Here is a 26,973-nt window from a genome sequence, read left to right as displayed (position 1 = left end):
CTTTGAAAAAAATTTCTACCTACTCACCTTACTTTGTCCTCCCTACCAAACACTATTAGACAGTCAACTGCTTGGCTTTAAAAAAGAAAAGAAGAAAAAGAAAAAGAAAAAGAAAAAGAAAAAGAAAAAGAAAAAGAAAAAGAAAAAGAAAAAGAAAAAGAAAAAGAAAAAGAAAAAGAAAAAGAAAAAGAAAGAAAAAGAAAAAGAAAAAAAAGAAAAAGAAAAAGAAAAAGAAAAAGAAAAAGAAAAAGAAAAAGAAAAAGAAAAAGAAAAAGAAAAAGAAAAAGAAAAAGAAAAAGAAAAAGAAAAAGAAAAAGAAAAGAAAAAGAAAACAACAAAAGAAAACAAAACAAACAAACAAACAAAAACAAAAAGAAAATCCACCAAAAAAACAATGCATCATGTTTTAAAATTTTCAGGACAGAACAGAAGTGCTTCCTAACCTGGCAAATAAAGACTGAAAACAGCATGAGGCAGAAGTCAGACAGGGAAGGGACTGCCGTGTTAGAGCACTACAAGGTGCTTGTGACAGACCCTTGTTTGACACCTCCAGGCAGGCTGCTGGGAGGAGAAGGGTCTATGAGGTGTCTACAGGGAAGGACCTGGCTGGACTGAGAAGTAAGATGGAAAAAGCTGGAGTGGGTAATTAGAAAGAGAACAGAAGAGAAAAATTATCCCTCTGAAGATTTAGATGGGCCAGGTAAACATTAAGATACAAAGGGCTGGGTGAAATATTTTAAATGTAGCCTTCATTAGTGTCTTGTCTTTCTTATGTCAGGTTAATTTATTGTATAGATGCAGAGATCTGTTCCTGCTGATATAATAGCATGAGTACCAGGCAACCATACATTTTTTTTAACTGCTTCTTTAGCAGGAATTCTCATAGTTTCTTGAGGCCCTGTGCTGGTTTTCTACATTTCCCTGTGTTTAAAGATATGACTCACCAAGTAACTATTACTTCTGTGCTACCAATCAGAAAATTTCCAGGTGATTTCCTCTGGCCTCCAGCACCTATGGAAGCTATTTCTACCTAGCAGGCTCATAGTTCAATCACATTTTGGGCCAGAGAAATTGTGGACAAGAAAGTTGGGAGCAACCAAGCGGCAAACATCTGGCTGTTCTCCAAACATGCTATTTCTGAGCAAATAGCACAGAGCAAATAACTGAATAAATTATTTTGGCTTTTCTTCTACTTGTTTTCATCTATAAGCTGTTCGCAAAAATGTATTATATGCTCAAAAACAAGGAAGTGCCAGACAGCATAAAGGTCAGGGGGTCCTTTCAGTCAATGCAGTGGCAACCTTCCCCTCCAACATAGCTGTCCCCAGGAGATGGAGACTCCAAGGAAAAGAATGCTGCTCCCATTCTGGCTTAATGCTCCTCTTCTGGCTTAATCCTCATTGCCAGCACCATAGAAAGCAAAGCTTTTCAAGCTGACAGTAGGGTTTATGTGAGGAAGCTACAGGTACAAATATGACAATCAAAAGAGATGTTTTCCTGGTTTATTGATAGTAAGAAATACAAGTGTAGTTTAAAAAGCATACAGGCTTCTTGCTGATAGTACTGCACTTGCTTCATCACCCACTTGCTATCCAGCCCTTTGTCCTTGCTCTCATTTGAGAATAGTCAGAAGAGATCAGGCTGATGGGATGGGTACCTGAATGGTCTTGCAGAGTACACCATATGTGAGCAGAGATATCACTATCCAACCACACTTAACAGCATGTTCATCTGTGTAAGGAAAGAGTGTAAGAGGCCTCTTTTATTTAGGAACAGTCTTAGGAGATTGCCCAAAGGTATCTCCAGAGGGACTACATGTGAAGTGTCACCATTTCTGTGAAGATACACTTCCCCAAATAGCTGCCTTTGAGAAAGTTTGGCTGTGGTGTAAGGCCTCTATGTGCAATGGTCTGTAAATAAACTGGTCTTGGTGCGAACATAAATGCATGTGACAAATGCAACTGAGTTAGCTGCACTTAAAAATGTAGCTCATGATGACAATTATGACAATGTAAAACTGTGATTTTTCATGAAGTGGTTCTGTGCATGAGAAGCTGTGAGCATAGAAGGCTTCTCATTACTGGAATAGCTGGCTTTACTACTAATGCATATTGTTTTGAGCTGTAAGAGCGTCAGGCTCAATTACAGGTTCAATGTTGTGCATACTATCTGCTCAACTGAATAAGGCACAGTAGGAAGAAACTATTTTATTAAAAGAGAAGAATCATACTTCCTACTCTGTAAAGCCTGTTCTTTTTTTCTTCTTTTTTTCTTTTTCTTTTTTTTTTTTCAGTCTAAATCTACTCAGTGCATGCATATGTTTGTGCTGCTCTAAGAAAAATGTGTTTATGATGCTAGAAACTGTATTCTATCCCTATAAATGCTACTTTGGCAATTGCACTCCAGCAGTATTGTTTAATTCTGATGGAAATGTGAAGTAAACTTGTCAGTGCTAAGTCTGGGGCCTAAGAAAGAGCCCTGTCATTAACAGTGAGTGCAGCCTGGGGCCCTGATTCAGAGCCAACCAAAGCTGATAAACACAGTCTCATTGGCTGCAGTGAGCTTCACAGCAGAGCTTACATTTAACAGAGTAAGGTTTGAAGAATGTCCTACCCAAGTTGACACATTTTGACATTTCTCATAGCAATAAGCAAAATGAACCCTAACATATCTTATTTGCTCTGTAGGTTGCAGGGCCTTATGCTGACAAGGGTGACAGCTTCTCCGTGGCATTTGAGCCGCCCAGCCTCGCACTCGGTCATGGTCTGACGGGCTGTAGAGCCACTCACTTCAGCACAGATCTGGATGCCTCCCTCCTCACACGGCCTGTCTTCATCACAAACACAGCTGTTGGATTTCACTAAGCAGAAGCACAGACAAAAAACTCTCAGGGTGGCACCTGACTCAACAAAAACCAGAAAATCTTTCCAGCAAAGCTGCAGGGTTGACAGCAGTTTGATGGAGGGTGCTCAGCACAAGGAAGACATGAACCTGTTGGAGTGGGTCCAGAGAAGGGCCACAAAAATCATCAGAGAGGTGGAACACATCTCTGGTGAGGACAGGCTGAGACAGTTTGGGTTGTTCAGCCTGGAGAACAGAAGGCTCCAGGGAGGCCCTATTGCAGCCTTTCAATACTTAAAAGGGAGCATATAAGAAAGATGGGGGCAGACTTTTTAGAAGCAGATGTAGTGATAGGATGATGGGTCATAGTTTTAACTAAAGGGTGGTCAATTTAGAGTAGAGGTAATTTTTCATGCTGAGGATGGTGAAACATGGAAGCGTTGCCTAGAGAGGTGGTGGATACCCCAACCCTGGGAACATTCAATGTCATGTTGGACAGAGCTCTTAGTAACTTAATGTAGTTGAAGGTGTCCCTTCTGACTGCAGCAGGGTTGGACTAAATATCCCTTAGTGGCCCCTTGCAACCCAAATGATTCTGTGATTCTATGATTCTTTTCTTAACCAGAAGTAACAATTTTTGATATTCAGATTCAGTGGAAAAACTAATAGTGGAAATGTGTGGTGCACTTTTGGGGCTGCCTCTGCTAAGAGAGACTGATTGCATTTGTGGGAAAAGCTTGCTTAAGGTGCCTGAGATATTGCTCTCACAGATTTCTCTGATGTTACTACTTGAACTAACTTATATACCTACTGCCCCAGAGTCTAGATAACATGTAAGATGATAGATCTGTCTTTGGACAGTAACACCTTGATCATGCAGACACTTACAACTAGTATCTTTATTTACATACAGGCTGTTTCACTAAGATCAAGGGATCTACTCCTACAAATAAATGTGTGTAGTTGTATCAGTGACAACAGCTAAATAATCAGATAAGAAGGTCCCATCTGATATTTATTTTTCATAACTGTGTCTTTGTTTTAGTGTTGTTTTTGTGTTGGTTTTTTTTGCCTGTGTTTGTCTCTGCTGAAGATGCAGCCAGTTTTGATTATCTTTTTTATTTTTTATAATTTTTGTCTGCTCAGCCCTGTTAGACAAAATGGATGAACTCCTATAATGTAATCTTTTTTAATGTCTAAATATGACAGTAACTGCACTTCTATCTAGGATACTTCTGAAGACCTAATTTACTTCTTTATCTTCTCATTTCTGGCAGCCCTCCATTAAATGCAAAGTAGTGTAGGACACAGGGAAGTTAGATCAGGGAATTAAAAAAAATCCACTACAGAGATTGCAAAAGACTGGAACTATTTCCTCTGAGGGAAGAGACATTCACCTTTAATCATAATGAGAAAAACTGGGGATAGGCAGTGAAGTACAAACAAAAGCAAATTATTTTCCTAGATAGTACAGAATAAGACATTCTATTCCTTGCCACAAGATACCGTTGTGGAGGCTCCTCAGAAAATTTCACAAAAGTATTAGCTATCCCTGTGGGCAGTAATGACTCCCACAATTACCATGTTAAGGAATTTATAACAGGTGGATACAGTGAAAAAAAGAGCAGGCCAAGGGTTTCACCTAAAACTTTCAGAGGAACAACAGGGTAAACTACCTAACAGGGACTAGGAATAAGATTTTCCTGCAGGTAGTACATTTTCTTACTACATCTTACAGGGTTTTCTTTTCCATGGTTGGAGCTGGCTGCCATATTTGTACAGCAAACACTGGGCTGAAGGTTTGAACCAGCTTAGCATTGCCTGGTGCTTCTGTGAGGGTCTGGAGATACCATGCCAGGAAACAAAGATCATGCATAACTGGGGATAAAGATTTCCTTTTGGTCACTGTTGCAAAACAGCTGTGAAGAGTCTCTTACCATCACATTTTTCCCAGGAACGGCACGATCCACATGGTATTTCAGTTGCCTGTGGTATTTTGCATCTTTCTGCACTAGCAAGAGAGTATTTTCTGCCCATGCACTCCAAGGCATGCATCTTGCAAATAGTTAAAGCTGTGTTTCTCATGGTTCTTTGATCTGTGGCACAGGTGTCCAGGGAAGGACTGAAAATAAAAGCAGGGGTTTTGCTATTTAAATGTGGTTTATGTCGGTACCTCTTAAAAAGAGCTGAAGGAACGGAAAAAGTTCAGGGTTCAGTTCCCATTTGCCTGTTCATTGAAGTACATGCTGAGAGTCCAGCAAGGGAACTCGAGACACAGACATGAGAATAATTTAGGTGTCTTCCTTTTCCATAAGATCCTGCATCTCAGCAGAGTCAGTCCCTCAAGGACAGGGATATTACTGGGTACTTACCAGTGATCTCAGTAGCAGTGAGCACAAAATTTTAGTCAGATCTCAATTATTCTCTAATATATTACACATGTATTACCTAAGTACATAAACAGAAAATATTTCATATACCTATAATTATATATACACAAATGCAAATATATTAAAATATATAAGTATATAATTTATAAGTATTTCTTAATTAAAATACATTAAAATATACTTAAAGACCTTTGCTATCCTTCAGAAGTCTCAGCTTTTACTTAACAAAATGTTTTGATCCAACATCAGAGACCAAACATATCTCTGGAAATACACATACATTTCCACAGAAATTTCTTAAAAACCTGCTCTATTTATCCAGAGAACTTCCTTGATTATTTCTTGAAATTCAGATATTGTTCTAACACTCACTAAAAATAGCTTTAAAAAGTAGCAGTAACAATTTTTGGACTACCTTAAACACTGTGTGCTTTGAGGACAGTCCCAAAGTTGTTATCATTTGTGTTTCATGCTGTAAGTATAGCAGGGAAGGAGTAAGCCCATCCATTATTTCTGGATTTTAATCTCAAACTCCAGGCTTCTCCACCTGTTCTCAATGCAATCAGTGGCATCTGTGTGAAATGAAGAAAAAACGTGCCTCTAGAAACAGGGTATGCCTGTGCTCTTCTGGATGCACTTCACAGCCACAGGTTAGGTGCAGAGTGCAGGAGAGCAGTCATGCTCACAGGGAATTGAGAGCTTTGAAATATGGCTCCAAAGGCTTCCTTTTGGCACTGCTCCTGCTTTTGTGCTTACAAACACTTCCACAGAAGGTTTCATTGTCTAGTAGGTGAGTTTTGAGAATCAGCCTCAGCTAAACAGGTGTTTGGTGGAAAGGAGAGGTTGATGAGGAACAGGCAATTGGCCTTAATGAGCTTCACGAGGCTGACTGAAGGGGAGGGTAACAGTCCCTGTAAAAGTCGTTTATCAAAGCAGGGACGACGAATTTGGAAGAGGGAAGGTCTAGTAATAAAGTCCTGACTCAAACATTGCTCACTTGTTGGCCAAGAATTAAGGTAATGTTTAAATTATTTTTTCCTTGGAATTAGGAATTGGGTCTTGGTAGATCTATAAATAATGTACTGAAGAGTAGGGCTTGCTCCAAGCTTTGGGAATTGTTCTTTATTCTGAAGCCTCTTGAAAGAGCTGGCTTTGCAGAAAGTTGAAACTACCTGTAATCTAGTGCACCTTTAAGATATTGAAAATTTGGTCCAGAGCTCATTAGCTGAGCTTGAAAACTTTGCTGCATCTATCTGCAGCTGAGAGTATCTTCAGAGATTATTAACTGTATTGCATGTCCTACTTAAGCTGGCATCCCCAGCTGCAATGGGTCCCTTAACTCCTCTGCTTAGTCAAAATACCAGCCACTACAGCTCTAGTAAAGTTTGCTGCCTGAATTTTCCTTAATGCTCATTTGTTAACATAAAGAATGAGGTTCACCCTCTTATTTTGAGGTACAACAAGAGCACAGCCCCATGGATATGCAGCACTAAGAAGCTGATAACAGAAACCTGTGTATTTGTCTGCATGATACTGTTTGCTTGCTTGGTTGCACAGCCTGTGACACAGAGGTGCACTGGTTTATAATGGGAAAGTTATCTTCACAGACGGAGGTATAAGAAAAACTTCATATTTAAACACTATCTTAAATTTGGAAGAGCGAAGTGTGATCCAGGGAGAGCATCTAATCTGTAATTGTTTATTATATTTAAAATTGTTCAGAGGCTTTCTTTATTTGCCTGAGTGTTGTATCTCCACACTTGAGTCTTAAGGCCAAATACTTATACACAAGACAGCTTAATTTAGCTGAAAAGATTGAAGGCAAATACAAGTGCACTAATCTGTTTTCTTTGCACCACTTTAGCAACACCCAGAAAAAGGAAGCAAGACTGATGTAACCACATGCTAAAGGCTTAACCCAGGGTGGTCTTGATCTATGTTGCCTACCTTCAACTACAATAAAATCCCTCAAGACATCTTGAGAGTGTTTCACTTATTTGCTATAGCTGGGTTAGCTGGAAGAAAGCCAGTGGAAATTAACGTGTTCAGATGCACAAGAGAAAGGATGGAGTATCTGTACATACAAGAGAAATTAATAAACTGCAGTCATTACTGAGAAAGGATATTACAGGGCTGGGAGCAGCACAGTAGTGCAATAAAAATTATCAGAGGCAAGGAAGATCCATTGTGTAAAGTGAATCTAAAAAATTCAATACCTTTTACTGAAAAGAAAGGCTTGGGTAAAAACAAGCTTTTACCAAAGAACATATTGTGATAAATGAAATGACAGATTAAGTCAGCAAATTACAGCACCTGGAGGGGCCTACAGAAAAGCTGGGGAGGCACTGTCCACTGGAGAGAACAGTGGTAGGACAAGGACTAATGGTTTTAAAGGGAAAGAGGGGAGATTTAGATTAGGTATCAGGAAGAAATTATTCACCATGAGGGTAGGAAGGCTCTGGAAGAGGTTGCCCAGGGAGGTTGTGGAAGCCCCCTCCCTGGAGGTGTTTAAGGCCAGGTTGCATGAGGCTTTGTGCAGCCTGGTCTAGTGTGAGGTGTCCCTGCTCATGGAAGGGAGGTTGGAACCTGATAATCTTTAAGGTCCTTCCAACCTTAATCATTTTATGGAAAACCCTCACTCCCTTTCACCTGCACTGAGTGGCAGGCAACTTTTAGTGAAACTAAAGCGTGAAAATTCAGCACTGTGGAAATTATTTTAACTTCTTAAAATTGTATTATATTCTTATATTATATTATTAAAATTTTTATTATGTTTTAGTGTAAGATAGGAGAAGAACTGTGAGAGACACAGATATGTGTAAATGTGTGGTGGAAAAAGAAGGGATAGTATTTCAAAGTTATCAAATCTCATGTTTTACTGTAGAGACTGTTTTTAGCTACTGGAGGCTGTACTAACACTCTTCCTGTGCTCTGACCCCTTTCTTGCACTAGTGCCAGTTCACACTGGATAGCTGATGTCCACGCTGTTAAACTCTTTTTGCCTGCAAAAGACTGGGACTACATCAGACTGCCTGTTAGAAATGGTCCTTGACCCTAGTAACTCCTGCACTGTGCCTGGGAACTATCTGGGGATTGGCCCTTCCCAAAGCTCTACCAGAAGCTGCTTTAGCAATTTAGCAGCTTTGGTGCCCAGGTCAGACCCTGGCTCTAACTGATGAGAACAAATGTAACCTAAGGCACCATGTCATGAAGGACAAATTATCCCTCATCAGCCTCTTCTGGGGTTCTCGATGCTGTCCCAGGAAGTCTTGGTTTCTAGTCACTTGGAAACTGAAAGGATGTAAGATGTGTCTGAAACCATAGTGTTCCTGAATTCCCATGTAAATTCTTGTTTCTAGCTCTATTCTGAGCAGAGGCTGCTGCTGAAAGTCACTATTACAGCAAAGGAAGCCAAGTTACTTCAGCTCTCTGTGGAAGAACTGAGATCTGCTTACATGCCTTTGTCCTACAGCCTTAACAGTCCTGCAAATTGGTCTGCTTTGTCAGGTGATGATTTATCCTTCTATTATTAAATGTGTTATTTCAAGACAGAGTGAAAAGATCGCATCATTTAGCAGAAATTACTGTTATCTATCTTCCTGCCATCTTGAATGTAATTATATAAAATAGAAACAGGCAAGTAGTAGATTTATTATAACTGAAGCCTGAATGCATCACTGAATGTAACTAATTTACCTTTCAAGGTTATTATGACTCTGCCCAAGGCCTTCTCTATCATTGTAGACCCCCCTCATCTTCTGTGCAAACAAGCTCAACACACTCATGAACCACAGGAGTGGTTGTTACCCCACTTAAATGAGTATTGAGACCAGAAAAATAATAGGATTATTTAAAATATTTATTATTTAAAATATTTAGGCATTTTAGGAGAGGAATAGAGTCTTTCCAGAGTTGTTACAAACCTGGCACTTCTGTTTGCAGGCAAGACAGATCCTAAGGAAGTGTCCAGTGAGTCAACAAAACATGAACTAAACTCACCAATATTAATTTTGAGATGTTTGAAGAGTGGCAATTTTGGCTTAGAACAAGAGTCATCATGCAGGGAACTCTGGAACTATGTGGCTGATGGAAACTACACTCACTCCACTAGGAGTTCTGCTACCTTGAAATAATATGAGATAACTTAAAAATTTCTTCTGCCTACTACATAAGGATAAGACAAACTTTGTCTGTTATCCTAGAGTTTCCAAACTGCTCAGCTCCTGCTGCGGTATAACTCTGGCCAGATTTCATATCTAGAGCTCACACCCACTGTGATGACTTCATAGGAGGTTTCATCCAGTCTATGAACACCAGCCCACGTGTTAGAGTTCTGAGCTCTTTGACACATCTGACCATCAGCACCAGGTAGTCTCAGGTGTCTTCTTGTTACTCCAGTGTTTTGGTTCTGTTACCTTCATGTTTAGCACAGAACTGAGAGAACTACTAATTCCTTATATTTTTCCTGCATTGTTTTTTGCAGAAAATAGGCTATGATCAAACAGGAAACAATAAACTCTGATCAGCAAGTTATGAGGTCAGGAAAGGTTATGTGACTGGTCTGTGCAAACTGATGTGTAGATGGAAGATTAGATTATTGTACCTCTCATAACTCCAGTCTCTCAGCTAGGAAAAGAAATCTGCTTTATTTAACTAGCTCACTCAATGATTTAAGTACCAAGAGGCTCTATCTTAAATTTTTCTCAATCTTCTAAATCTTTGAAATACCATTTTATCTTTTTCCATCTATTTTGAAGATCAAGTGGAGCTGAAATTATCCCTTCACCATCTGTCATCTAACCAAACTCCATTGCTGCTAAAAACCACTGACAGCTCTGACAAGGCAGGTAAGTGATGAACAGGACAGTGCTTGAGCTGTAAAGCAAACAAAGTATAATGTCTCCTTCTATGAGTAAAGCTTTCTCATCTGTCATGGACTGGAGATTTAAGAAATTTAATTGGTGTTGAATGAAGTGAGAAAGTCATTGCCAAATTCAGTCTGAACTTACCCACACTCGTAGGGCATTTTGCACACACATTGTGACTGATGCACTTTCTCCCATGGCTGACATTTAGGCTCTGTCACTTCTGGTTTCACACTGGGCACTGAAGTAGAAGAACACAGACAGTGCTGTTAAGGGTCAGAAAAACATGAGCTGTTAAAGGTCTACTCTGAAATTATCCTATCAGTTGAGCTTAAAAGGCACTGAACCATACAACCGTGACATCAAGTCACATCCTGCATGTTTAGTAAAAGTATCTACTGCATGGAAGGAATGAACATAATTAAAAATATATTATACACTTTGCAAAGTTACTGTTCAGAAATTTATCCATGGGTATGAGTCAGATGGAAGTAGAATGTACTAATGTTCAAGCCTAAACATTCATCTCAGTTCTGCAGCAGGTGTTTGCTTCTACTAAACTTAGCAGTGCTGAATCATAGCTGGTATCAGCTTTATCATTAGGTTTCAGAGTTACTTGCTTCACTATTGTCACTAGAAAACGTAATGCTTCAAAGTGCTATGTAGAAATGTAAAGCTGAATACATACACTGGTGGAAAACTACAAGTTCTATCACCAGCTCTCAATCTGCACTATCTTTAAAAATAAGAGCAGTGATTCTTGAGGAATTTTCATTATTGCACACCTACTGTTCCTTAAGTGCTGAGATATATTCACAGATTTAAAATTAAGCAGGCTTTTGCTAAACATTTCTGTGGAGATTTCCATATCAAGCAATGTCTAGACTTTGTTAAGTCTGTATGGACAGACTTTATAAGAAAGCTTTATTCTGATTTGTTTTGCAGATTAAGTTTCTGTAGTTTTCTACTTTAGCATTAGAACTTTAATACTCTGCAGTGTAACACAAACAGGCATAATCCTGACTTCCTGCAGAAGGGAAAAACCACTGCACTGGTTGTATAATTGTCTGTAACTGACACTATTACTGTAAATACTCTCATAAAAACATGTATGTCACTGTGCCTGTGTATACATATCTTCTTAATTTTTACCATTCTCACATTGTTTGTTTGTTCGTCTGTTGATTTTAACTATAGTTCTAATTCTTACCCTAATCTAATTGTTGTGCCCTTTTTGCTTTTTCACTTTTGTATTAATGCAATGCTCAGGCAGGCACAAGGTGTTTCTAAAGATGGAAGCATTTTAAACTGGTTCTAATAATTACTGGAATTTGAATACATGTTGTAACAACAAATAATTAAAATTGGTCACTATGGCTAAGCCTAAGGAGTAATTGGCAACAGTACTTCAGCAGCAGTGAGCTATTTATGTACACCTGTGTTATTCCTTCTGAAATCCTTACGCACATGGATGTAACACAGCAGCAGATAACTTATACTGAGAATCTCACAGGACCTATGCTTTTTGAGGTCTAAGCCTGACTGTCACCTGCTTCTTCTCTCAGATCAAGTGACCTCAGGCAGCAGTTGCCTGATAAGGAAAGTACAGACATGAAATGTAGGAGACATGCCTAGTCTTCTACAGCAGTGGCCGTTAACCCTAACAAGGGTCTTCCTCAGGATATGAGAACATCTGGGACTTGAAGTGACTGTGTGACTGGCCTGAAGCAGCAAACTGCTTGGATATCTATATATCACTGACCAGCATCATAAGAATGCACAAAAAGAAGCCTTGTCTGTCTTCCACAGCTGGGAAAGATTACTTAAACAGAGCTACTCTGTTTCCCCCTCTCTCAGTGCCTGCCTGTAACAACTCAGAGAGTACATAGCTGTTACTATGAACTTGAAGCAGCATTTCCTTCTTGCTTCCAGTTCCTGGAGATTTACTCCATACCAGCTGTGTAACTGTCAGATAATTAAAAGGAGTCATCCAGCCCTGTCCTACTCTGCCCTAAGAGGCTGTGGTGCACTGAACAGCTTCCAGATAAAAATGTGCAGCTCAAATGGTGGTGGTCTTAAACAACATGAGGGGCACAATAGGCAGCATACATCCCAGGCAATCTCTTAAGATATTGTTAGTGACAATCCTTGGTAGTAATAGGGGAGGGGGAAGCAAAAAGCCATAAGGAAAGCTCAGAATAAATGTCTTACTTAAGGCATCAACTTGTTTGAACAGCCCAAAGAAAAGATACATTTTCTGCACTTGCTGCTGGTGATACAAGTATGTCTTGTCTATATCAGCTATAGATCTGTCTATACCTTATCTGCATCAGCCATGGTTTGCCCAGGGAAGACACTCCTGCATTGCATTTGGAGGACTGCAATGGCTTACCTGCTCTCTTGCACTGGATAGTCTTCATGTCTGGAGACCACTTGAGACTGGGCTCACACAAAATGGAGTGTGCTCCTTCTAAGTGCATGCCAGGTGAACAGGACAGAGTTATTCTCTCTCCGATCTCATAGACAGGTTTCCATGGCTCTCCTTGCAACCCCCCCTCCAGGACAGGCAGGAGACAAGCAGTTTCTAAGCATTGAAGCATTTGAGACAGTCACAGTGAAACAGTGCAGAAAGCAGTCACATAATTTATGTTCTCCTAAACTCCTTAAAAATTTGAATGGTAAGATTAGCTGGTTTTCCTGTAGAAACATACTGATTGTTTTAGCACAGAACATTAATTTATCACAACAGCCAAACACATGCAAACCAAGGACAGAGTGACAGGATCTTCTCCTACAGCCTGAAGGTCCAGCCCTAGCTTGAAGAGGACTTCTCAGTTCCTAGGATATGTTTCTATTGATGGTTTGTAGTAGAGAATAACGTTCTAGTCAGTTCATACTAGACAGTAACAGCCTAGGGAGAGGTCATACACACAGCTGTATTTCAAAACCAGAATCAGTTAGACCTACCCTGGCAATATCTGCCTCCAACTTGCCACTGTGAATTACTGCCACACTTAGCAACAGGATCACCAACAAGAGAATATCCATGTTTGCAAGCATAAACAATGCTTTTCCCAACAGGGTATGAGTTTTCAGCATTCTGAAAGAAAAGGAACAGCTGAAATTTTGGGTAAACAATTTAAGAATCAGCAGCAGTGTTCATCTCCCTTTGATTCTGGGATGCAGTAGCTGAGGAAAGTGAAAACTACTAATGTTATTGATGAGAGCATCTGCAATACTGGGAGCAGTTCTTGTTATCAGTAGTCAGTAAATGTGATCAAAATGAAGATGGTGAAGTAAATAGTGTGGTAGAATAGAGATCATTCAGGCTACCTTAATTTAGTAAAGGGAGGGTTAAAGATGAAAGTACTCTGTAATAGGGGTCTGACAGTGGTAGGTCAGCGATGGAACAGTGCTCTCCTGACAGTGTATAAACTGACAGCAAATATGGCTGTTATCAAGCATTACAGGGGAACAGAAGCTCTTGAACAGCCTTCCAGGGGGATCAGTGGAGAGTATATAGCTTTGCTAAATCTTAGGGTAATGTTAGGTTTAACAAGGCCAAGTGCTGAGTCCTGGACTTGGGTCACAACAAACCAATGCAATGCTACATGCTTGGGGAAGAGTGGCTGGAAAGCTGCTAAGCAGAGAAAAACCTGAAAGTGTTGGTCAACCGTGGCTGAGTATGAGCCAGCAGTGTGCTCTGGTGGCCAAGAAAGCCAAGAGCATCCTGGCTTGTATCAGTAATATTGTGGTCAGCAGGACTAGGACAGTGATTGTCCCCACATACTCAACACTAGTGAGGCTGCATCTTGAATCCTCTGTTCAGATTTGGGCCCCTCACTTACAAGAAGGACACTGAGGTGCTGGAGCACAATCAGAGGAGGGCAACAGAAGTGGTGAAGGGTCTAGAGTACAAGTCTTAAGAGCAATGCATGAGGGAACTGGGGTTGTTTAGCCTGAAGAAAGGCTGACCGGAGACCTTATTGCTCTCTTCAGCTGCCTGAAAGGAGGTTGTAGCTGGGTGGGTGCTGTTTTTTTTCTCCCTAGTAACAAGCAATAGGGCAAGACGAAATGGCCTCAGGTTCTGCTAGGGCAGGTTTATATTGGAGATTAGAATAAATTTATTCATTGAAAGAGTTATCAAACACTGGAACAGGCTGTCCAGGGAGGTGGCTGAATCACCATCTCTGGAGGTGTTCAGAGATATGATGCTTAGCGACATGGAGTAGGACCAAACTCAGTAGTTAGGTTAATCACAGAAACATAGAATAATAGAATGGTTTGAGTTGGAAAGGACTTTAAAGATCACCTACTTCCAACCCCCCTGAATGGCAGGGACACCTCCCACTAGATTAGGTTGCTCAGAACCTCATCCAACATGGCCTCAAAAACTTCCAGGGATGGAGCTTGCAAAACTTCTATGGGCAACCTGTGCTAGTGTTTCACCACCCTCACACTAAAGAATTTTTTCCTCATGTCTAACCTAAATCTACCCTCTTCTAGTTTTAATCTATTACCTCCTGTCCTCTCACTACAAGGCCCTGTAAAAAGTCCCCCTCCAGCTTTCCTGTAGCCAGGCTGAACAACCCAAAAACCCAACTCTCCCAGCCTGTCTTTGTAGGAGAGGTACTTCAGTCCTCAGATCACCTTCATGGACCTCCTTTGGACTTTCTCCAAGAGCTCCATGTACTTCTTATGTTGAGGGCTGCAGAACTGGACACAGCACTCCATATGGTGTCTCACGAGAGCCAAGTATAGAAGAATCACCTCTCTTGACCAGTGAGTGGACCTGATGATCTTAAAGGTCTTTTCCAACCCGAATGGTTCTTTGAATTTGTAGTTCATATGGCTCAGAAAATTTTTAATACGTGTATAGGTTAAAGGACAAGTCAATTACTTTTCTCTATAGGTACTACGGCCCAGAAAAAAAAAGCTTTTTTTCTGGTTTTGGGGGTGGGGCATTTTTGGTTTTCTTTTATTTGTACTAAGAATGCCGGGCTATTGTCAGCTAAACTAAAACCAGGGAGAAATGCTGAAGGAGCTGCTATACAGTAGACCGGATACTAAGCTTACCGAGAAAAATCCAAATTTGCAAGTGAATATCTCTGTTAACTTTAATAGAGACACTGCAGGTTGAAATAGGACAGATAATAGAATAATAGAAACAACTCACTTGAACAAATCCATTTTCCAAGAAAGGAGGAGCTGAACAGAATTCTTTAGGAGTTATGGATAAATCAAAACAGTGTGGTTCAATCAAACTATGAAGCAAACAAAAGTAAGATTTAGTTTTAATTTAATCTCTTTTCCTTTTAAAATCGTACTCCTTTCTGTGAAGTCCATTTTAAAGACTATTATGCATCCCATTTACATAAAAATTACAGTTGAAAATAGGTACTACCAGGCTATCTGAGAGAGTATTAAATAGCATGGTGTCAAGTTTGCTGGGTTTTACCCCATTTTCTACTCTTACCTTGTATCAGATTCACAACTTCTGAAATTCATTTTGTTTCAACTTAAATACAAAATCTCGGTAACTGATCTTCTTGAATTCAATAGCTTATGCACCCTCTGAAATAAGCTTTAAAATCTTCCTGTAGTCATGCTCCTAATGTGTTTTTTTCTGCTTACCGAAAATGCTGCAACTCCTCATCTTCACATGGTCTGCTTTCACTGTGCTCCCCTATGCAGGCCTTCCCACCACCATGTGGGGAGGGGTTGTTGCAGGTTCGACTCCTTGACTTCCTTCCCCCTGAACAGGGACTCCAGGAAGACCAGCAGCTCCAGTGTCCATCAACAACACCTATACAACATTTGGGAATATGTCATATAAACCACTCTTTAAGTGGTTTAAAAGCACAGGCTGTTCAAACCTAGTGATGGTCCAACCTGTGCTCTTACAGAGAATTCCAGATTGCAATGATCTAATCTTTCACCTTTCCCAAACTTGCTTTTCACAGAAGTATAATTCCATGGAGTCTCTCATTATCAGAGTCTGAGAGAACATAAAAATAGCTGTCAGCTACAGCTAAAGACAAAATTAATAAGCAATATTTGTTGAAATTATTTATATTAATTTATTAAGTATATATCCTTATTTATAGAAGGTTATGTTTTGAGTGGTCAGTATTGTCCACTGCATTTTATAATAATAAACCCAGTTCTTTGTTAAATACTTTTAGGACATGTTAACCAAAGACCCAGGCTCAGCATGACCCACCCCACGCTGTATGTCTGCAGCGATACCTGACACAAGCAGCTACTGCACATCAGCCACTCGTTCAGGTTGTGCAGTGGGACAAACAGACTGGAAGCAGGGGAGCACACCTTGCCACTTATAAACTCTCGCAAGTTTAAAGAGTGCTGACCTGGCTGATCTTGCACAAGAGTTCCCAGCTCACAAGCTGCTCCAAAGGTGTATGGCTTGCAGTAACAGACACACTGAGTTCCGTCCACAGCAGCTTCACCACCATTCTGACAAGGCTGGCATTTGCAGGGATCATTTTCAGCCATATATTCTTCAATGGCTTGCTTCAGGTAATACTTTTTGACTGAGGAGCAGGGAACCTCCTTTACCAGCTCGTATAATGGTGTTAGCTACACATATTAGAGATACATTTGTATGAAATAGTTATAATTGGGATACATGAGTTTATAAGCATTTCTCATCATGCACAATGATTTGTGATGTGTGCTCCTGCACATGGGCATCAACAGATGCTCTAATTTGCTAGTTAGGTAGCTCAAATCTTATATTGGTATTTAATATTAGCCTTCTTCTGAAAAGCCAGTTCTGCTTAACAGCATCCCTTAAAGCTGGTGGTACATTAGTCATGTTTAAACATATTTGAGCTATGATATTATGGTTGAGATAAAAGTGTAACACTGACCACTCAACTATTCCCAGCCTAAAAATTTGGAAATTTAAACAACCCGTTATGGTATTTCATTGAGCAGTGACTGAAGGTAACAATAAGAGAAACATTTTGCACCCCTATTGCCTACTTTATGATGTTCTGTGCTTTTACATTTAATTAAAAACTTCCTGACAGAAATCTTTCAGGTTTATGCTGTTCTTCAGTATGTGGACACTTCCTCCCAAAAGGGTCTTAGACACAGGAGCAGTAAATACAGCCATGCCCAACTTTGTCTGGCTTCCAGAATCTCCAGTTATGCTAAATTCTGGATGCAGAAAGAAGGAGGCGGGATAAAAAGGATACTCAGAAGCTGGCAAGCTGAGTGGAAGACACACAGACCTGCCAATATGCACATCAAGAAAGGGGCTATCTCAGATCTAGGGATTTCTTCACTGCTAGGGTGACCCTCCATTCTTAAGCAGAACTCCACTGAAGTCACTCATTGAAGGCTGGAAAGATTGTAGGTATTGACATGCCAAAGGACTTAGAATCTTGATCACATTACCTTCATGGTATTTTCTTCCTGTGAACCTTTCATTTTTTATAAAGTGAGCTGAAAACAAAATTATTGCAGACCACAACATGATTAATCATCAGCTAAAGCTTAATCATTTGTCCCCTTGAGGAGATCCCATCTGCTCATTTCTGCTTTGGGAAAATAACCTTACCTTTTGTTTAATTACTCTGGGATAGTCTGTCACTGATCTGGCCCAAAAGGAGTATCTCTCACGGTTCCCAGCAGGATTATTCAGGTCTAGATAACTAAGGCCAGCAACAGCAGCTGGGCTTCCTCCTTCTATATACGGCTCTCCTTTAATCTTATTACCACTGCTTCCTGTAGATTCAGGACAGGAAATATAGAAAATACACGCACTGCTATATATACAAACAGAAACAGAAAAAATACATACAAAAACTATGCTAGCAAGTAATGAAAGGACTCATTAGTGCAGATCTGTGCCTGGATCAAGAGCTCCTACATTCGTAGTATAAAAGAAGTATATGGTGTTGCAGATGTCTTGGCAGCCCTGACTTAGGACATCCAGAAAAGTACTAGTTAGAGGGAAAGCATTAGCAATGACTGATGAGTGTTGGAGAGCCTTTTAAACCAGGCACTTGTTGCCTGGGTTCAGCATGTTAAGACAGAGTTCAACAAAGCTATCAACACCTGCTCCACATTCTGACAGCCATTTAGGAGAAAATGAAAGTTGGACACATGACAAGTGTGCAAGTTACTGTTGAACATTTACCTGAAGAACTCTGTAGCAGTTCATCCAGTTTTGAGCACTTTACCTTCTTCTTTTTCGCAATGAATACATTCCATCCTGATGTAGTGCACTCATGCATGTCCGTAATGCTCATACCTGCAGATAATCAATCCATTAACAAGACACATAGAGTGTCTTGGATTAATTTCCAAGTTTACCACTGAGTTGAGAAGTCATTAAGTACTTTGCCTAAATTTAACTAGCACATCCTGTGGGGAGATCCACACATTGCTAAAGCCCATGGATGGAGTCTGAGAGATGGGAAGTGAATCTGGAAAAAAATTGTTTCTTTAATCTCTTTTCTCAGCAGTGCCTATTTCTATAGTACTGCTCCCCACTGAGTACTATCATACGTGTCGCTCTGGTTTATGCTGTTTTTGCAATTTATTCTGCTTCATACAGTTTTACCCAACCTTCATCTCTGAATATCTTTTAAGCTTTAACATAATTTGAGATTTAGATTGGCACTTAGAATTCAAGTTAATCCTGATGAGGTCCTGGCTCTGCTATCAAATCTTTGCTACCTAGTGTGCTGCAGATCACAGCTGTGGATCTAGAACCAAATGTTGTGGTTTGAGCACTTTTCCTAATCTTTCTTTTGCCCATGAAGAAAATTTGGTGACTAGTAGAAGCATCTTACTTGGTTTTTAGATATTAGCTGGGAGAACATGCAAATAATTTTTTATTCTTGTTTATACAGTTTGTTTCTCTTAACAAATACTCCAGTACCCTACCTTCTGCTTTCATTTTGTCAGTATCCATATAAAAAATAACTTTGTAATGTCCTCCTAGAGATCCAGAGTGTAAGAAATGAGTCCCGAATTGTTCAATAAGTCTTCGGTAGACGTTATACTCATAGATGACCGGAAGGTTGGCCAGTTCCTTCCAGAATGGCTCCGCAAGAGTGAGAAAGTCTGGGCGGTTGTTAATAAACTGTGCAACTTCCACACTGTTCTCAACAACCATCAGCTGCCTGCTCTGGGAGAAGGAGAAGACATCAGTCATGATTCATGTCACCATCAAGGTATTCCCTACTGGCCAGAGGACATGCACGTTATATTGGCTACTAACAAGCAGTTTCACAGAGCTGTTAGAAGTGTCTAAGCAACTCAGCGAATGCAAATTAGGAAATATCTTTAGGACCTTTATTTATAAATTCTCTAAGAGATTTATTTTCCTCCTGTGTACCTGAAAGCTAGTGTAAGGACAAAGAGGAAAGGAAAATTAGCTCTTCAAAGCTAATGGTGCTTTCCAAGGCCAGAATTCTGGCAGTAGGATGTTAACAAGCTTTGTCTGGAAGCACATGAGAGGTACTAGAGAGGCCTTCTTTGCACTCTCTTTTGTCCAGAGGAGCCTCTCTTTGTAGGGGCCTTGGCCATTTCGAGGATGCTGCTGTATTATAAAATCGTTTATGCCTATACCATATCGTTCACCTCAGCCTCTCAAAGTTGCTTTTGAACTTTTGTTATGCTAAGTCTCAAAATACGTCATTGTTTGTTAGTATGGCAAAACAAGTTTGTCCTTTATCACCTTCGAAGCCATGAAATGTATAAATTTGTTACTTGTTTTTATTTACTATGAAATAGAGATTATACTTCATAATTGACAGTTACTCTCAAATTATTTCTGTAATGCTCCTTTTTAAATAAGTCAAAGGCTTGAGCACTGTGACCTCCTGTTTAAGGTTCCAGATCACCCTCCTAATGGAGTTCTACTAGTGGAAAATGTATTCTAAAATAAATTAATTTTAATCACAGAATTATTCTTTTTTTTTTTCTTTTTTTCTCCAAGGTACTGACAGAGGTAACTGGAAAACAAAACACAGGAAGTAAATCTTTAGAAGAAAAGTGAAAAGATTAATCCATTATGAGAAGACACCAATATTTCTCCTCCCAAAATAGGGAGAAAAACAGCTAATAAATAACTGCTATAATAAAGAAATAATATGGAGAAAGTAAAACCAGCAGCCAACCCTTTTTAACTGATATCCAAACTAGTGATCTCTTCATAAAGGTTTCATGTGATTTTTTTCTGTTATGCACTTTGTGCCAAAAATATCTGGATAAAAGAAACATTTGCATCTCACTATAAAAGCACATTTAAAAATGCTGAAAATGCTTGTGCAAAACACTAAGACATAGTGACAATTTATACATACCTTTTGACTGTGTTGCTGAATTTTATTCTGTGAATAATGATGTCCCCTGTCTGAATTTTCATACCTCTCTGTGTGTTTCATGTAAGACCAGGTACTGTTGAAAAACTCATAACTGAAATCATTCTGAACTTTAACCTAGAAGATGAAAGAATTCTGTATAGCGAGCTTCACAAAGATGTTAAAAATGATAACTTACAGAGTAGAGCTAGTCCCTCCAGATGCAAAAAATCTAGTGTGTTTGTTAGACTGAATGAATTTCAGATTTCACAAAAAGTACTGAATCCTGTTGAAAAAGCTTTACATATATATATTTGCATATTTATGTTACGAAGTAAAGTATATTAAGGATTTCTTGGCATTCATAGAGTCATAACACTCTTTTGGTTGGAAAAGACCTCTAAGTTAATGGAGTCCAACCATTAACTCTACCAATTACAGTGCTAAACCGTGTTCCTCAGCATCACACCTATATGTCTTTTAAACACCTCCAAGTATGGTGATTCAATGACCTCCCTGGGCAGCCTGTTCCAGTGTTTAATTACCGTTTCAGTGAATAAATTTTTTTCTAATATCCAACCTAAACCTCCCCTGGTGCAAACTGAGGGAATTTCCCCTTGTCCTATCACTTGTTACTTGGGAGAAGAGACCAGACTCCACCTGGCTACAACCTTTCAGGTAAGTGAAGAAAGCAATAAGGTCCCCCCTCAGCCTTCTTTTCTCCAGCTCCCTCCCTCAAAAATGCAATGCTCCTTGTAAGACTTGCATTCTAGACTCCTTGACAGTTTTGCTGCCCTTCTCTGGACTTGCTCCAGCAATCATTCTTCTGATAAATGTAAGACAGACCACATCTCTGAGACAGTTATCTTCAATAAAGTGTATCTCTGGGAGATCTTCACAAATCACTCAAAAGCCTTATGTACATAACATTTCTTAGGGTGATTCAGGCCACTACTTACGCAATGGAGATGGTTTTACATGGAATCTAACTGTGAGAGAATTAGAACCCACATTCAAGGAGTTAAGAGGTTTTGTTTTCCTCTCATTTTAGCAAGATACACACTAGTTTGTGTGTGACTACAGAGAGGGAACAGTTGTCATTCAGCTATGTTTAGGGAAATCTAGCTGCCAAGAGACCCGACAAGCTTCGTAATGTAGGAGAACAAGCAATGGCTTTAAAATGGAAGAAGGTAGATTTAGGTTAGGCTTTAAGAAGAAATCGTCTCTTTGAGGGTGGTGAGATACAAAGAGGTTGCCCAGGAGACTTGTGGATGCCCCATCCTTGGAAGTGTTCAAGGCCAGTATGGATGGGACTTGGAGAAAACCATTCAAGCAGGAGGTGTCCCTGCCCTTGCATGGGGGGGGTGGAAATACATGATCTTTAAGGTCCCTTCCAATGCAAACCATTCTATGATTTTAAGATTCTACTAGTTTACTCTAAAGACAAAGCTGTGCCTAATGGAAACACACCTGGAAAGTATAAGCAAGAACACTTTCACTCAGCCTGTAGTATTCTCTTCCATCACCACTAAAGACTTTTCTGCATTGTCCTCCAAAGCTTTTTGTATGTATTACTCTTCCTCTGGTCTCACCAGTAATGGCATCGAATCTAAAAAAGGAAAAAAAATGAAAAAGCATTAAGATATAGAGGTAGCAAATTATTTTACAGCAAGGAAAAATTACAAAGCCATTGTAACTGAGAGCTGTATCTGCAGATTAAGATCATATGCTGATTTACCCAAGAAAAGGGAGTATCAAATGACAGACTTCCATGCCTGTAGAAATGCAGTGTGCATAGCATGTTACAGTGTGGAAAGCAAAATGTTGCTCTTGATTTGTCAACAAAACACATATCAATATTTCTTAACATTAAGACATTCATAGCTATCACAACTAATTATATTGTTTTATTTTTCCAGCAATAAATGCAACACAGAAGCAACAGAGCATCCATTCAAAAATGTTTGATTTACTATATCTGAATTATATCACAAAAAAAGAGATATAACTATGCTAAAGAAAATTAAATTCATTATTTTACTGGTTTCAGGTGGGATGTATAAACAGAAATTCATAGGGATCCACAGAACTAAATGTAAAAGCAATGAACAAAAAGAATGAGCTTTGCTGGTTCGTTTTTTCCACACTGATTATCATGTGTTACTGGTTGGCTTTTCATTTCATTTCTTAAAAGATGTTTTTCAATAGCAGGAATGAAAGATAAAGCTTTATTCTGTGCTTCAGATCAAAGGGCCTGTACATCCTGGGTGCTCCGAGCCACTGGCATAATGGAGGCAGTTGTACTGAAGACTTTTGCATATTTGGGCATTTTAAGCCCAGGAGAGATATAGCCAGAGCTTATAAATACAATAAAAATGTAAATGCATTTGGCACCATATTACTGATCCTGGCACAGAACCTTACCCTGTTCCTGTAAGCTCAGAGTTTGGAGGTGTTTTATCAATATCACATATAGTCATCTTCTCTTCACATCGATCTTCATCTGCACCATCTTCCTCACAATCCTGGTCTCCATTGCACACAAGAGATCTGCTAATACACTGACCTAAATCAGAACAAAAATTGTGTGGGGTGAAGAGTTGTTTGCTCATTTTAACAATAAATCACCTAAATTCAGAGCAAAAGTCCTGCTTATTTATTAAATTAATTAGCTGGTTCACTCTCATAATGAACTGTCTGTGCTCAGTAGTTCATGTGGAACAACTATAAATGGAGACATAAAGAACTAATATATAATATACTTCAGGGAACCACAGCCATACAAGGTTGATACATTAATAAAACAGTTGAATTCTAGATTTATTTCCTGAGCTTTCATCCTTTGAACCTTTCAGTTGTGATTAACTATGATTATCTCTCTGGCAGCATCAAAACATATTTATCGTGTTCCTCTGTGATAAACATCTACCTCCTGAGACAATGTGCTTTCTTGTGAAGATACTGGAAGGTACTTGGATATGAGGACTCCTTTAGGGGGCATTAATTTCATGACCTAATTGATTTCCAATATTTTTGGATATAGCCTAGAACAGCTTTGAACAATCACATCTAAGGTTGCATTCCTTAATAACCTTCTTATAATGAAAAATCTGTACTCTGGATCAAATTAATAAGGCAGAATGACTTAGAGAGGCTACCAGGGCTACAGCATATTATCTACAAAGCTCTGCAACATTCCAGATGAAATTAAAAAGGTACAGTCAAGGATGGAAAAAAAAGGACACATCCTCCTAAAAAAATTGTCTGTAGGTCTAGAGTTCTACAAAGTCATTGCCCATTTATTAAAGTTCAAAGATAACAAGGCTATCTTCTTAGCTTTATGACCAGAAAATGGTGAAAAAGGTCTTGGATGGTACCTGAAGAACACCTGAACCGATCACCACAGCCATCCTCTGTTGGGCATCCCCTTGTAGGGGTGCATGGTCTTGTTTCAAAGGCATCCCCAGAGCAGGGGTTTCCCCCATACTGGCCAAAAATGGCTGCTGTCCGTCTCCGAATCTGAATGCAAATCAAGAGAGAACTCAGAGAATCCAAAGGTAAAGCAGGAACAGTTATTGTTGTCAAGACAATGTTAACATTCTACTGCTCAAAGGAAATGAGACATTTGCTTTTCTATTTTATTATTTTATTATTACTTTTTTTTTTTTTTAATTTTCTTTTGCGAACAACCACACTGGGTATTACCACAATATGGTAACAAATTCTTAAATTAATGGAAAGACAACTATTTTATCTATAAGGTCTTTGCACTGGTGCATAAGCTTGGCTGGTTTGTTCAAAAAGCTAATAGGTAACTGAAAACGAGAGAGCTGCTCACAAATTTCAGTTTTGTTTCACATTTAGGACCAATCATGTGTGATAGGAATTTGCTAAAGCTCTTCAAAGTAAACAATGCCATTAAGGAAGATGATAATTTCTAACATCAAGTGAGCTACTTTTTGCTTTTAAAAAGAATAAGTACTGTCTCATAGCACATCTTTAATTTTGACTAATTCCTCCCTAATTGATGCAACATCAAAATAAATGGAAGGAAAATAAAAAGCATCCTGAGCATCAATAGAGTGCTCTGAAAAACCATCAGCTTGCTTTCATCGAGGATAATATTTTGCAACCAAGTTTTCTTTCCTTGAGACATGACTCCACTAGTGAAAAAGAATTGATACAAACTAGCAGCAGTGGAGGAATGTCTCAGATTACTGAATAGTTCCACTGGGGCTTTTGGAACTGTCACCAAAATAAAAAGTACACAAATTATTTTACAACATGAGTATCATAGCTTTGAAAGGGAACATATGTGGGACAGACTGGTGGATTTCCATTCTGAGTTCTTTGTTCTTCAACCTTCTCAGTCTGCTGGGACTTTTGTCTGACATCTGGCTTGTGGTTTTAAAGATACAAAAGCTCCTTAATTACTGGGAAAAAAAAAACATATGCTTATGAAGTCATGAGTACAGAAAAGGTGTGTCTGTCTGTACCTGTTTTTGAGTGCAGCCATTGCATTCGGACCAAGGGCCAAAGGAATTCCAGTGGCAATGGACTGGACGGGAAGTCCTGCCTCAGCAGTATTTTTTTGCATTTTAACAAAAAAGAAAGGGAAAAAAAATAAAAAGAGAGAGAGAAAATAGTCAGGGCTTTCCATCTGCAAGCAATAGTGCAAAACTTTCCTAAGCAGCAAAACAGGCCTTCAATAACAATTCAGTGCATGACCAGTCTCCCTCTAAAACCACTCACACTTTCTTTTCATGTGTAAGAATGAAAACAATCCCAATTAAGGCTTTGGTCACTGAAAAGAAGAAACCAGATATGTTCACCTAGTCTGGAGATCAGCAAGGACTTTGTGCAATGATAATACAAGCTTCAAAGACCAGCTTCACATTGCAAATCAGGGAGAGCCCAGACCACATCTGGAGATGGGCTGTGTGTGCCATGGTGTGTGGCAGACCTTCCCGTAGCAGCTCTGAAACAGCCAGTTTGCCCATGGGACGCACTGAGGGTGTCACCTACCCTCAGTCTGGGGCTGGCATGGGGTAAGCTGTCCTGTGTTTCACAGATGGGCATTGCTGTGGCTCACACCACCACTGTGCTCTTTTCTCCAGGGGTGGCTAATGCCCCTGGGCACAGGCAAGGGACATCTCAGTGCCACACACTTGTCACCACTGATGGCAGTGACAGTGCTGACACGAAACAGTGTCTCCCCTCCCCAGAAATAGATCTGAAGACTCCTTTAAGCCCTGCCAAACATCATGCATCAGAAGCTGGCTACTAAATTATACATGCTTATTCTTCAGCATGTAATTTAATAAAGAAGTATTTACCTGGAAAAGATGGGGAGGAAACCTGAAACTTCCAGCAACAGAAAAATCCCCAGCACCTGAAATAATGAGGAGCAAAAGCAAGCTTACTTTGCTTTTCTGCTTTTTCCATTAGCTAATGCAGCTGTTCTAACTTTCTGCAATTTTTACACTAGTCAGCTTAAGATGAAAAGGAGAGCATCACACTGATTTTCCTCAGCTTTGTTGTGAAAGCTGTTGTTTTCTAGTTGTATTCTTTTTTGCAATATTGCCCAATTACATTTTCGGCTAAGCATTTCTCCATAAATTAATATTTTATTGCAGTTGCCATATTCACGTCATCAGTATAAATTAAGTCAGCAATTGTCTTACCTTCATGTTAGATGAAATACTCAGATATCCAGCAATTACCAGGGAAATGCACTTCCACTCAATTCAGAAGCCAAAGGAGTCAGTCAGTCTGTCTGCTACTGTATGTCTCTCCTCACTCTGCCCTGGTATTCTGCTTTTCTCTCCCTAAAAAGGCTGAATATTGCCAAGGACTTTTAATCTTAACCCATCTAGTCCTCTCCAGGGACACAGTCTGTTTTCGGAGCTGCTCAGTGTTTTTAAGACACATAAATCAAGGCTTGGATGTGCTGACTGAGCCTGGCACAAAGTTGTGAAGAGTACTTACTGGAAGAGCAATTGTCTTTTCCTTATCTTCTCTCTCACAGTTACTTTACTCTGAAAAATACTTTCTCAAGATTTCAGGCCAGTCCTGGTGTCACATGCACTACACCACAGCTGAGTCCCCAGCTTCAGTAGGAAAAGCTGCTCTAGAACTAAGCTGATGTTGCTGAAGTTTAATTTTTATTACGAATCTTCAGACTCCACTTTTGCACACAGAGTCACAGAGTACTCAGGTTTAGAAGGTACATCTGAAGATCATCTAGTCTAGATCCCCTGCTAGCGCAGGATCATCTAGGTCACATAGAACACATCCAGACAGGTTTTGAATGTCTCCAGGGAAGGAGACTCCACAGCCTCTTGGGCAGCCTGTTCCAGTGCTCTGTTACCCTCACAGTAACAGTTTTTCCTTATGTGTACGTTGAATCTCCTATGCCCCAGTTTGTGCCCATTGCCACTTGTCCTGTCATTGGACACCACGGAAAATAGACTAGACCCATCCTCTTGACACCCATCCTTTAGATATTTATGAGCATTTATGAGATCCCCCCTC

General features: G+C 39.6%; 1 protein-coding gene across 1 annotated transcript; it reads right to left on the bottom strand.

Annotated features, from left to right (window-relative positions):
* Positions 1 to 1,503: 1,503 nt before the first annotated feature.
* Positions 1,504 to 26,329, bottom strand: C7 (complement C7). The gene is made up of 18 exons (XM_051643394.1): positions 26,124 to 26,329; positions 25,776 to 25,831; positions 24,936 to 25,011; positions 23,817 to 23,958; positions 22,864 to 23,005; positions 21,910 to 22,048; positions 20,443 to 20,577; positions 19,019 to 19,262; positions 18,267 to 18,380; positions 17,685 to 17,851; positions 16,468 to 16,696; positions 15,731 to 15,902; positions 15,273 to 15,360; positions 13,064 to 13,196; positions 12,489 to 12,680; positions 10,241 to 10,337; positions 4,779 to 4,963; positions 1,504 to 2,860 (listed from the first exon to the last, which is right to left on the bottom strand). Exons 1-18 carry the CDS (start codon positions 26,127 to 26,129, stop codon positions 2,673 to 2,675), a joined length of 2,505 nt encoding a protein of 834 aa, XP_051499354.1. The 5' UTR covers positions 26,130 to 26,329; the 3' UTR covers positions 1,504 to 2,672.
* Positions 26,330 to 26,973: the final 644 nt, after the last annotated feature.

Source organism: Apus apus, chromosome Z (assembly GCF_020740795.1).
Source record: "Apus apus isolate bApuApu2 chromosome Z, bApuApu2.pri.cur, whole genome shotgun sequence".
NCBI classification, from domain to species: domain Eukaryota; kingdom Metazoa; phylum Chordata; class Aves; order Apodiformes; family Apodidae; genus Apus; species Apus apus.
The sequence above is the reverse complement of the archived record's forward strand: the minus strand, read 5'-3'. Positions and strand labels throughout refer to the sequence as shown.

Excerpts from the sequence above, each read along its gene's own strand:
- C7 (XM_051643394.1), bottom strand. Across the intron at positions 15,903-16,467 it reads TCTTGTGCAAGATCAGCCAG|GTGTTGTTGATGGACACTGG; the intron begins GTCAGCACTCTT and ends AATGTTGTATAG. Across the intron at positions 15,361-15,730 it reads GAGGAGTTGCAGCATTTTCG|TTTGATTGAACCACACTGTT; the intron begins GTAAGCAGAAAA and ends TTTGCTTCATAG.